This window comes from Pelobates fuscus, chromosome 5, assembly GCF_036172605.1.
Source record: "Pelobates fuscus isolate aPelFus1 chromosome 5, aPelFus1.pri, whole genome shotgun sequence".
NCBI classification, from domain to species: Eukaryota; Metazoa; Chordata; class Amphibia; order Anura; family Pelobatidae; genus Pelobates; species Pelobates fuscus.
In genome coordinates, this window is record NC_086321.1 from 13,698,721 (window position 1) to 13,711,936 (window position 13,216).

General features: G+C 46.7%; 1 protein-coding gene across 3 annotated transcripts in view; it reads left to right on the top strand.

Annotated features, from left to right (window-relative positions):
• The first annotated feature begins 4,167 nt into the window (after positions 1-4,167).
• The window catches only part of ARSB (arylsulfatase B), a 105,547-nt gene continuing 96,498 nt past the window's right edge, over positions 4,168-13,216 (top strand). Inside the window, exons 1-3 of one of the 3 annotated variants that reach the window (XM_063453587.1) lie at positions 4,168-4,186; positions 4,387-4,752; positions 10,965-11,151. In XM_063453587.1, the coding sequence (XP_063309657.1) occupies positions 4,486-4,752; positions 10,965-11,151 (454 nt within the window). In that variant the 5' untranslated portion in view covers positions 4,168-4,186; positions 4,387-4,485. Of the gene's footprint in view, positions 4,187-4,351; positions 4,753-10,964; positions 11,152-13,216 lie in introns of those variants that run through there. The other 2 variants (XM_063453588.1, XM_063453586.1) reach the window with 2 other exon arrangements.

A 13,216-nucleotide genomic window follows, 5' to 3' on the forward strand; every position in this document is an offset into this window, starting at 1 on the left:
GTGGAGGTACTAACATGGGAGACCAATGGCCTTGGGAAGCAAAGGAGGTAATGTCCGGTTCTGAGGCAGTTGACCAACTAATATCTACACAAGCCGATTATCATTTGAGTGTTAGAGGTAAATCTGAGTGGAGATTAAAGACCTCCATCATAGGTTATGTTTGCATAGCAAGGAAAGGAATAATGTATAATACTTCTGTAGGAGAATTAACTTGTCTAGGGCAAAAAGCTTATGATGATGATACTAAAAATACAACTTGGTGGTCGGCTTCAAATGTCTCAGAACCATCTAACCCGTTTGCTAGATATGCCAGTTTAAAGGATGTGTGGTTTGATTTATCCATCACATCTACCTGGAGAGCCCCAGCAAATTTGTACTGGATCTGTGGTAAGAAAGCCTATTCGGAGTTGCCACAGGACTGGGAAGGGGCATGTGTGTTGGGTATGCTCAAACCATCCTTCTTCTTGTTACCGATTGAAACAGGTGAGACTTTAGGTGTTAAAGTGTATGATGTGAATCATAGGAAGAAAAGGGGACCCTTAGAGATAGGCACCTGGGAAGATAATGAATGGCCTCCCCAGCGTATCATAGATTATTATGGGCCAGCCACGTGGGCAGAAGATGGTACCTTTGGTTATAGAACCCCAATTTATATGCTCAACCGTATTATAAGATTACAGGCGGTGGTTGAGATTATTACTAATGAGACCTCACAAGCACTCAATCTTCTAGCGAAGCATAATACCAGGATGAGGACAGCAGTGTACCAAAATAGATTAGCCTTGGATTACCTTTTGGCAGTAGAGGGAGGTGTATGTGGGAAGTTTAACCTGAGCAATTGCTGTCTTCAAATAGATGACGAAGGGCAAGCAATAGCTGAGCTTACTAGCCATATGGTTAAACTAGTGCATGTGCCTACTCAGGTATGGAAAGGGTACAATCCAAGTAGTTGGTTTGGTAGCTGGTATGAGTGGTTTGGAGGGCTTAAGGCAGTGGTAGGTGGAGTCCTACTGATTTTACTGTTGTGTCTACTCCTACCGTGTCTTATACCCTTAGTAGTTAGGTCTGTGCAAAGCCTGATAGGAAGTATAGCAGAGAGGAAGGCTGCTGCACAGATAATGGCGATATATAAGTATAAGGCTCTAGATCAAGGAGAACCAATGCAGGAAGATGAGTGTTAAAAGATTCACATCATAAGATAAGTCTGGTCTGGTTCATGGTAACCTGAGGTATATGCAAACCAAGGTTAAGTGATGCCTCAAGTAATTGTGAAATATCAGAGGCATCAAAGGGGGGAATGTGATGTAATTCCAGTAAAATACAAGTTTAGCAGGCTAAGATTGCCACAAGGCATATGTATGTATATGTGTTTGTAGTATCAGTTAGTTAATTACACGTAGCTAAGATACTGTTATCACTGTACTGACCAGGTGCAGGAATGTAAGAACTGGAATTACGCGTCCCTCTCCTTTGTATCAGATGAGCCACGTGGTTAGACCGGATGGATGAGTTTAGACTCTATTTATTAAATAGGTTAAGGGTATGTGTGGGTGTAGTTAATTGTGGGAGGAGCTACAGTGCTATATAAGGAATGTACTCTATGTATTCAGTACTCAGACTTTGCTGTATTTTGGTGACGCTAGTCCCTCTGAGTCCCGATCGGTGATCCAATAAAGAATCTCTTCCTTCCTGAAGAAACCTGTGTCCATCTCTCTGTGCTTGGCTTCCGTCAGTTTCTCCGGTATCACTACAATGGACCTATCGCATTAATGGGCGCGATATTTAAACTAAAAACCCGGGACATGGGTTTCCCCTTGAAGAGCCGCTTACCGGCGAAACGCGCGTCGGGGCTCAAACCATTTTCCTGGCACTGCAGGTCCCCTCTCCCTCCCACCCCCTATCCCAAGTTGCTGAAGGGTTAAAACCCCTTCAGTGACTTACCTGTATCCAGCGCCGATGTCCCTCGGAGCTGGGTCAGAGTCCGCCCACGCTCCTCCCCCGCCGACGTCATCCGGCAGGGGAGACCTATTGAGCATGCGCGGCCGCCGGCGTGGGAGACTTAATGCGCATGTGAGGCAATGCCATGCACGCGCATAAGACCTCCCCATAGAAAAGCATTGAAAAATGCTTTCAATGCTTTCCTATGGGGATTGCAGCGACGCTGGAGGTCCTCACATAGCATGAGGACGTCCAGCGACTCTACAGCCCACAGAATGTGTGCCATCAATACGGAAGTGCCCTCTAGTGGCTGTGTAGTAGACAGCCACTAGAGGAGGAGTTAACCCTGCAAGGTAATTATTGCAGTTTATGAAAACTGCAATAATTACACTTCCAGGGTTAAGGGTAGTGGGAGTTGGCACCCAGACGACTCCAATGGGCAGAAGTGGTCGGGGTGCCTGGAGTGTTCCTTTAAAGCCTTATTTGTAAGTGGATCAAACTCGGATTTAAGACGGAATTTCTCTTTCATTTCCATTGGTGTCTGTGTTTTAGTTGTGTCTGGTCGGTCACCAATGTTCCATTTAAATTGGTTAGGACTGGCCGCAGGAACAAACGATAATCCCCGGCTCAATAAATCGGATTCTTCTGCACTTAATGGCCTATGGGACAAATTGAAAATAGGTATTACTTCTTGTGAGGTGGTCTGCCCCTCGGCACGCTTTGTGTTCTGCGTTTTCTCTTCCTCTTCCTCAGCTCCTGGTAGTGGTACCCATTTCTGGAGCCCTTAAAGGAGGATGGAGTAGGTTCATTGTTTATATCATTGTCAGAGGCAGACTTGCCTGACGTGATGTCAGTAGTTCTTATTTTAGGGTGTATTATTCTTCCGCGTTGTCGTCTTGATTTTCTCATATTGTCCCCCGTTAACCACTTGTAGACTCTATGGTCTTGGTAATCCTGTTGTACTCTCTCAAACTTTTAACCTTATATTAATGGCACCTGGAAGGAGTGCATGTTAGAGAGCACCTATTCTGTGCACTGCAACTCCCATCAATAGTAATGATTTAAAATGGATGGATGCCAGAAAAAGTCTATTCTTGTGTGCTGCTACTCCCATCAGGCAGGACATGAGCTGCATGCCAGAGGGTACCTGTCCTTACCTGTGTACTGCAACTCCTATCAGCCAGGACATGAGCTTCATGCCAGGTGACTTGTCCCTCCCTGTGTACTCCTACTCCCATCAGGCAGGACATGAGCTGCATGCCAGAGGGTACCTGTCCTTACCTGTGTACTGCAACTCCTATCAGCCAGGACATGAGCTTCATGCCAGGTGACTTGTCCCTCCCTGTGTACTCCTACTCCCATCAGCCAGGACATGAGATGCATGCCAGGTGACCTGTCCCTCCCTGTGTACTCCTACTCCCATCAGCCAGGACATGAGCTGCATGCCAGGTGACCTGTCCCTCCCTGTGTACTCCTACTCCCATCAGCCAGGACATGAGCTGCATGCCAGGTGACCTGTCCCTCCCTGTGTACTCCTACTCCCATCAGCCAGGACATGAGCTGCATGCCAGGTGACCTGTCCCTCCCTGTGTACTCCTACTCCCATCAGCCAGGACATGAGCTGCATGCCAGGTGACCTGTCCCTCCCTGTGTACTCCTACTCCCATCAGCCAGGACATGAGCTGCATGCCAGGTGACCTGTCCCTCCCTGTGTACTCCTACTCCCATCAGCCAGGACATGAGATGCATGCCCCAGGTCACTTGTACCTTTGCACTTCTACTCCCATCAGACAGGGCTGGAGTAGGATGCCAGTCTTGTTACTATGCCTGGCAGTGATAGGGTTACATTAATTACCGAGCTCTATATTATATTTATATATAATGAACATTAACAGCGACTCTGCCACCCCTTCCTGTACGAGCGGTACATGGAGTGAGGAGGCGGGGGAGGGATCATCTATGTACTAATACAGACCGGGAACAGTGCTCTGCAGAAAGTTATAGGAGCAGGGGGCTCTGCAGAAAGTTATAGGAGCAGGGGGATCTGCAGACCGTTATAGGAGCAGGAGGCTCTGCAGACAGTTATAGGAGCAGGGGGCTCTGCAGAAAGTTATAGGAGCAGGTAGCAGGAGGCTCTGCAGAAAGTTATAGGAGCAGGGGGCTCTGCAGAAAGTTATAGGAGCAGGTAGCAGGAGGCTCTGCAGAAAGTTATAGGAGCAGGGGGCTCTGCAGAAAGTTATAGGAGCAGGTAGCAGGAGGCTCTGCAGAAAGTTATAGGAGCAGGAGGCTCTGCAGAAAGTTATAGGAGCAGGAGGCTCTGCAGACAGTTATAGGAGCAGGGGGCTCTGCAGACAGTTATAGGAGCAGGGGGCTCTGCAGACAGTTATAGGAGCAGGGGGCTCTGCAGACAGTTATAGGAGCAGGGGGCTCTGCAGACAGTTATAGGAGCAGGGGGCTCTGCAGACAGGTATTACAGGGGCAGAGGGCTCTGCACGCAGGTATTACAGGGGCAGGGGGCTCTGCAGACAGTTTCCCCTCACAGCCAGCATGCCAGGACTGAGCTCTGCCTTGGGCATTGTGCTGTGCTGGCTCTACCTGGTGCTCCCCCATTTTGCTGGGGCCAGCTCGGGCCCCCCTAACATGGTGTTTGTCCTGGCCGATGACCTGGGATTTAATGATGTGGGCTTTCATGGCTCCGAGATCCGAACCCCGAACTTGGACTCCCTGTCTGCCCAGGGGGTGCGGCTGGAGGGTTATTACACCCAGCCCCTGTGCACCCCATCCCGGAGCCAGCTCCTGAGCGGCCGATACCAGGTGAGCACCCTCATAATACATATACTACCGGTTTATTTCATGGATGTGATCAATTCTGGGATTATTGTGTTCAAATGAGATCAATGCTGGGATTATTGGGTTTATCAATGAGATCAATGCTGGGATTATTGGGTTTATCAATGAGATCAATGCTGGGATTATTGTGTTCAATGATGAGATCAATGCTGGGATTAATGGGTTTAATAATGAGATCAATGCTGGGAATATTGTGTTCAATAATGAGATCAATGCTGGGATTATTGTGTTCAATAATGAGATCAATGCTGGGATTATTGGGTTCAATAATGAGATCAATGCTGGGGTTATTGGGTTTATCAATGAGATCAATGCTGGGAATATTGGGTTTATCAATGAGATCAATGCTGGGAATATTGGGTTCAATAATGAGATCAATGCTGGGATTATTAGGTTTAATAATGAGATCAACGCTGGGATTATTGGGATTATTAATTAGATCAACATTGGGATTATTAATGAGATCAATGCTGGGAATATTGAGTTTAATAATGAGATAAATGAAGGGATTATTGGGTTTAATAATGATCAATGCTGGGATTATTAATGAGATCAATGAAGGGATTATTGGGATTATTAATGAGATCAATGCTGGGAATATTGAGTTTAATAATGACATCAACATTGGGATTATTAATGAGATCAACGCTGGGATTGTTGGGTTTGATGAGTTGATGGGAATTGATACTTTGTATCCGCACTAGTTCAGTCTGACCATAGAATACCGTTTACCGGTCACATGACCGCGCATCACGTGACTGCCACTCTCTGCAAATCATGTGATCTTCCTTATATAAACACAACGTTATTCACTAAAGGGAGAATTCAAAGTAGTTGAACTGGAAGCAGAGCCACCTTGAATTGGATTTTTTTTTTTTCTTATAGGGGCTCTGCAGTGCCAGGAAAACAAATCTGTTTTATTGGCATTAGAGAATCCTATAGTCCTCCTCCTCCCTCCCCCCACCTCCCCATCCCATGTGGCTGAAGGGGTTAAAGACTGCAATATTTACAGTTGCAGGGTTAAGGGTGATGGGACTTGGCACCCAGCCCACTCCAATGGGCAGAAGTGGTCTGGGTGCCTGGAGTGTCCCTTTAAATGTGAAATTCCCTTTGAATGTCTGACAGTTCTCCATTTAGTAAATAACTCCTGATAGTGAATTGATATCCAGAATGGAAAAACTGAAGCTAAATATCCAAACTGCGACTGGAGCTTAGTTTTTCCAGAGCTGCTATTTCAGGCCCAGCATTGTAATTTGGGTTTTAATTTACTACAAACTGGAGTTTAGCTTGTAGGCCTGTGTGAGCATCCAGTAAATGTTCCCTCAGAGTACACCCTGCTAAATGATCCCTCACAATAACTGTATAAACATGTTTCTGAGTACAGAAAACATTACACAAGTAGGGTCAGCCCAGTCTAAATCAGCAGAACATTTTAACCATGAATTGACTCTGTTTAATAAAATGGCAGTCTGTCTGCAGGCCAGTTACACCTGTTTAAGGATGTGCTGTATGGGATTTAAGACATAAATTCAGTATTAAAAACGGGTTCTAGAGATGATGTGCAGACAGTAGCCGTGTACCCCTAGCTCTTCCACTGATTTGACTACAAGTCCCATAATGCTGCACAAGAGGTTTTTTATACATACCGAGTCAAAGGTAAGTGCTGCTGAGTGCTTACGGCTGTCACCTAGGTCAATTTAAGCACCATCATCACTACTTCTTGTCCTGGCGCCTCCACATTGTGAGTAGTTAAACCATTTTAGAACACTTTGACTTCGTCCTGGGGTCCACTGGGCTCCACTTTCTGACGATGTAGAGGCAGAATCCCTCAGTGTAGAGCAGGGCTCAGCCTATTGGCTGAGAGCAATCAACTCTGTAGTGGAGGTGTGGAGTGACACCCGGTTGACTCGAGGTGTCAAGTTTCAGAGCCAGTGAAGTCACGTCCAGATTGTTTGAGCACTCCTGTCAGTAAAACCGTTGGTTATAGTGCTTAGAGTGTGTGTGTTTTTTGTTGTTTTTTTTTTAACTCCTTAACCTCTTAAAGGACCACTATAGTGCCAGGAAAACACTCTCTTTTTCCTGGCATTATAGTGCCCTGAGGGTGCCTTCCCTCAGGGACCCCCTCCCGCCGGGCTGGATGGTGAGGAAGGGGTTAAAACTTACCTTTATTCCAGCGCCGGGCGGGGAGCTCTCCTCCTCCTCTCCGCCTCCGATCCTCCCTTTCGGCTGAATGCGCATGCGCGTCAAGAGCTGCGCGCGCATTCAGTTGGTCTCATAGGAAAGCATTTACAATGCTTTACTATGGACGCTTGCGTGCTCTCACTGTGATTTTCACGATTTTCACTGAGAATCACGCATGCGCCTCTAGCGGCTGTCAGTAAGACAGCCACTAGAGGATTTGGAGGCTGGCTTAACCCTCAGTATAAACATAGCAGTTTCTCTGAAACTGCTATGTTTATTTAAAAAAGGGTTAATCCTAGAGGGACCTGGCACCCAGACCACTTCATTAAGCTGAAGTGGTCTGGGTGCCTAGAGTGGTCCTTTAAGGACGGTGGGCGTTCTATGTCGTCCTTAAGGGGCCAGTCCTAAACACCAGAGTGCGGCATAGAATGACCCTGCCGTCATTTGTACTTACCCGGTTCCCCCCTGCCAGTGGTCGCAATAATGGAGACTGCCTGGGAGCCCAGGCCGTTCCCCAACTATTAGACACTTAAGGATTAACGTTTGTCTGATGTCTGAATGACAGCTGGCAGGGGGAGGAACACAGTTCAATTATAAAAGTTAAACGTGCCAGTTTCTATTGAAATCTGAAAGATTGAAACATTGAAAGAGGACACACTCTACACAGACAAAGCTAAACTGCTTTATGGGTATAGACTATCCCTTTAAAAGTAAACTAAAAACAGTAACCTTTATCTCCATTAGGTGGTCTGGGTGCAGTGGTCCTATCCTTTTAACCCTGAATTGTAAAACGTTGTTGTTTTTTTTTACAAACTGTCATTTTTACATTGCTAGGTTAAATCCACCTCTAGTGTCTGCCTTCCAGATAAGGAAACTTGATGTGCATCAGGTCCCCAGTGCTCCCCTGTGATAAGAAATGGTTTGGGCCAGATGTGGAGGAGACCATGCCTCCTTACTGACATCACAGGAGGTGGAGCCTCTGGCTCTGAAACGGTCAATTTCTTAATTTTTATGGCACATGGCATGAGGGACCAACAGATAATTAATACCGGGGGCACTATAAATTTAGTAATCCAGGTTTGTGTTTCTAACTCTAGCGTTCCTTTAAGGTTAACTATGGTTGATCTGCTAAACAGTGTATTGGTGGTATCACTGCTACTTTATAGGATTAGGATTAGAAGTCAAAGTCTAAATGGTTACTCCAACCGAAAATCATTGTTTTCATAAAAGTCCCCCATTCTGAGGTCTTCCACACCTCCTCCTTACAAATTTGCAAAGTCCAAGTTCTCACTGAAGTGAGATCCTCCTTGCCTTAACATTTTTTCGTTCACCAGAGAAGGAGAGCTGGGGCGAGGCAGGGGTGGTGCAAAGTGTGAGGGATCATGCCGCCATGAACTGTCTGGCACGAGCATGCTGTGCATGCTCACGTCCAATGCCGGTTTTACACAGAAGGCATTGACAGCACAGTATCTATCTCACCAAACCAAATTTGTGAAGAGTTATGGCAAGAGCTAGGTTTGAGACTAAGGCCCATTTTTACTTTGTTTGTAAATTGTTGGCCAGAAGAATATAACTAGAGGAACAGGAATGTTAAAAACAAAGTCTATATTTTCTATCAGAATAATCAGTTTTACAGATTAAATATATCTAAAGGAGCAAAGCGGGTTGGACTTTTGCTGTCTCTCCATTCTCAAAGGGACATGTAGCCCCAGGTAATGATGTATAAGTTGTAAAAGGCTACCTACAATCACCATAGCATCGTGCATGGTTGTATTTCAGACATGCCTATAGGGCGGGATTTAATTGTTTGCCAGTTTTGTTTAGCTAAATATTTATCAAACTAGAAATTATTAATTTTATGTATACTTGGTTAGTACTAGATTAATTCCATTTCCTCACACCCACATTCTAATAAACTGTGCACACGTAAGTCATCACAATCCATGGTAATATAACATGTACCATTGTCTGTGTGCAGTGTGTGTGATGGGGTGCGCCGGTGCCAACGCTGTAACAAGATAGTTTATAATGAATCCGTTAGTATTGAAATGTTTTTCTTTATCGTGACACGTAATCTACAAGATTATTGCATAGTTGGGAAATTCGATACTTCTCTTTTTACATTATCAGGGTTTATCTGAACTGAGCAGCTGGTTCTGTGTTTTCCTGAACACGTTATTCAGATCCTTAAACCCTTCACATGCTGGGGTTCACATATTGGGGTTGTATACATGGTCTGTGTTCTAGTTTTGCTGCTACCTTTATACAGAATATTGAGATATTAAAGGATTGAGTCTCTTTGAGTACATCACCATGATCCGAGAGTAATAATATAGTCTGCTATCATAGAGACTCTAGAGGGGTGCTGTATAGCTCTCTAATTAATCCCTGACCATTAGTACACTCTAACTTTAATTAACCCCAATCCATAAATTCAATCTCTGACCTTAAGTACCCTCTGTGATGGTCCGCCTGGAACCCCAACCGGGTACCTCCGTCAATCGCTGCTTTCTAGTAATCCTTGAGTACCAAATGCACCGCACCGGACACCATAACCACTGTAAACCCCACAAACCGCCGCAGCTTGGTTGGGGTCTCGCTGTCCTCCACCCACCCTGGACCCAAGACCAGGATCCAGCTTCCAGTGGGTAGACCTCTCCTAGTCCAGAGAGTGAAGCAGGCTGCTCTTACAAGAGCAATCGTTGTAAGCCAAGGGAGTGTAGTGATTATAGTAATCCCCAGAGTGAATATAGCTCTCCAATCCCCCAAACCTGAGCCTAGACTTCATGAAGGATAAAATGAATCTCTTTAATGGCAGCCACAACTGGCCTTATATGCAGGTCACCATGCAAGTGGCACTTCCCCCTGGAACTGAGAGTAGACTACAGTAAAAACATACACACAATTACATTGGTTCTCTGGTCCAGGTCACTCCCATACAAAACAAGATAATCCCTCCCCTGTGCCTGGGAGATAATTTAGTTAGCCACTGTATTAAACTCAATTATCTCCAGGCACAGAAAACATACATTTTTACAAAACCCCAAAAATGCCTTTAAACACACAACATCCCAACAAAGTTACATCTCGTGACAGCCCCGATCTCGGTGACCAACATATCCAAAAATCACCCAGAGGGGTTCAGGAATTTCCTGGAAGTCATAATTTGACCGACCGCACACATGGTCCCCTAAGGAAAATAGTTACATAGAATCACGGCTAAGTGCCGCTGGGGACTGACCAGTACCCGCAAAGTCTTCATGCCGAAAATAGTTCCAGGGCATTTGCGGCTAAGTCTCCCTGAAGTCTATTCGCAGTTTTGGTCCATGCGAACGGCCGCCAGGGAGCTAGCGTTTGTTCTATGCGCATGAATGGAAAGTGTCGAATCAGGGGACCTGGGGGAATAAAATATGGGTCTTTACAGTCACTGACCTGGCCCATAGTCGTTTGGTAAGAGGCTGGCCAGCAGGCCCCTCCAAGCACCCGTGACGAGCTTCAGTTCGTCACACCCTCTAACCTTAATTAACCCCAATCCATAGGTACAATCTCTGACACAAAGTACCCTCCAGCCTTAAGTACCCCATAACTATGTGTACCCTATAACTTTAGCAGCAATGCATTGCTCACACTTCAGTTCAGAAAATCAGGTTTTATAACAGTTTCTATCAATCAATCATTACATGAGTTAAACATTTAAAGTCTACGTTCGGATTGAATAATAGGATTCGGAAGCTGTTGTTTAAATAGTGGTATATCCAGATTTCATTGCTATTTTTGTCCTGTTTCCCCCCCCCCCCCCCCCTTTGGGATGGAACTCTGCGATTCTAGGTTCCCTTCCTGGAGATTGTCTCATAGCTTCGGAGGGGTCCTATCTTGTCGCATATTAAATACTATAAAACACGCATTAATAACTTACATGTGCAGAATAGGTTTAAGAAAAATAAAAAATTGGCAGGCAGATTTTTTAAAACATGATTACCTTTTGTTTTCCCTAGATACACACCGGGTTACAGCATCAGATAATATGGCCGTGTCAACCTCACTGCTTACCACTTGACGAAAAATTGCTGCCAGAACTCCTGAAAGAAGCTGGGTATATCACCCACATGGTGGGGAAATGGCACCTTGGCATGTATAGGAAGGAGTGCCTGCCAACACGCCGGGGATTTGACTCGTATTTTGGTAATATAAAAACTTTCCTGCCTCCCTGCTAGTAATGATATTTATAGACAAAGGTGTAATCACAATGGTATTAAAGGGTTAATCCAGCCGCCATGACCACTTCAGTGATTGGAAGTGGTCATGGTGGTGGAATCACTATGTGCTTTCTGCTTGAAACGCTGCACGTACATAGTAATCTGCGCTTGTGTTCGGGGCTAGTTACGTGTCTAGCCCTCTGTTCCGGGCTGCCTAATGTCCATTCTGGCATACTTTACTGCTTGCTGGCAACGGACGCATTGAGCTTCTCCCTTTCAGGCAGAGCATGAAAGGGGACGGGTTGATGTCCCTTCCCTCCCTCACCAAGATGAGTACTCACCGCCTTTCTATAATGTCACTATTGCTTGGGTTTTTTAAATTCTATATCCCTCCGTACCTCTCCTCATCGGCTCACATTGTGCGCAACCTCTCCTAAATCTGAGCCGGCGAAACGAGGTGGACCATGTGATGCCCTAGTTGACGTCCGGTGGAGGCGCAAAAGGCAGCGCCGGTACCTTTGACCAGCACTGGACTCCAGGTAATTAGAACAAAAACCTTTTTTGAAGGTTTAATGTAAAATTTAGGGTGGGGGGGACCTATTTAATAATGCCCAATGTGGCATGTTAAATGGAAAACCGCTGTTCCACTCCCCCCCCACAAGGATTGGGGCAACTCTTTCAGTATTGCAGAAAGAATTGCACGTTTATTGTTCATTTCAGTGTTCTTTGAATTCGATTTGGGAGACTTATCAAATTCCTGTGTTCAGTCTGAGGGGGCGGAGCCATGCACAGATCACGGTGTTCCGTCTGAGGGGGCGGGGCCATGCACAGATCACGGTGTTCCGTCTGAGGGGGCGGGGCCATGCACAGATCGCGATGTTTAGTCTGAGGGGGCGGGCCATGCACAGATCACTGTGTTCAGTCTGAGGGGCGGGCCATGCACAGATCACGGTGTTCCGTCTGAGGGGGCGGGGCCATGCACAGATCACGGTGTTCCGTCTGAGGGGGCTGGGCCATGCACAGATCACTGTGTTCAGTCTGAGGGGGCGGGGCCATGCACAGATCACGGTGTTCCGTCTGAGGGGGCGGGGCCATGCACAGATCACGATGTTCCGTCTGAGGGGGTGGGCCATGCACAGATCACGGTGTTCCGTCTGAGGGGGCTGGGCCATGCACAGATCACTGTGTTCAATCTGAGGGGGCTGGGCCATGCACAGATCACTGTGTTCAGTCTGAGGTGGCGGGGCCATACACAGATCGCGGTGTTCAGTCTGAGGGGGCGGGGCCATGCACAGATCACTGTGTTCAGTCTGAGGGGGCGGGGCCATGCACAGATCACTGTGTTCAGTCTGAGGGGGCGGGGCCATGCACAGATCACTGTGTTCAGTCTGAGGGGGCGGGGCCATGCACAGATCGCGGTGTTCAGTCTGAGGGGGCGGGGCCATGCACAGATCACGATGTTCAGTCTGAGGGGGCGGGGCCATGCACAGATCGCGGTGTTCAGTCTGAGGGGGCGGGGCCATGCACAGATCGCGGTGTTCAGTCTGAGGGGGCGGGGCCATGCACAGATTATGGTGTTCAGTCTAAGGGAGGAGGAGGGGGGGAACATGCACAGAACTGCGACCAAAGACTGGGAGCAGTTAGCTGACACTCTCAGCCAATGAATGAGCGGCAGGATCGACATCTTTAGAAGCCAGATATTGTAAACCTGCCTACAGAGGGGACCCACTGGGACCCATGTAAGAGGGCAAACCATGACATAGCAGGGGGCCTCATTACCTACAGCACTGGGGTACTCCTGTCACCATAACCACTACAGCAGGCTGCACTGTATGAAACACATGGACTGGCAAAACGCAGAAGAAAACGTCAGCCCTGATGAATCTGTTCATAACACGGTTATCCATTGTTAGATAGAATAGATTAGTAACATTTGTTGCAATTAATGTTCATTGTCTGCAATGTGTGACCAGGAACAATGAGATTATTTGGCCGGCAAGCTCACATTGCAGTCACTGCTTCCTCTTTCTGATCGCTCATTTTATCTCCGT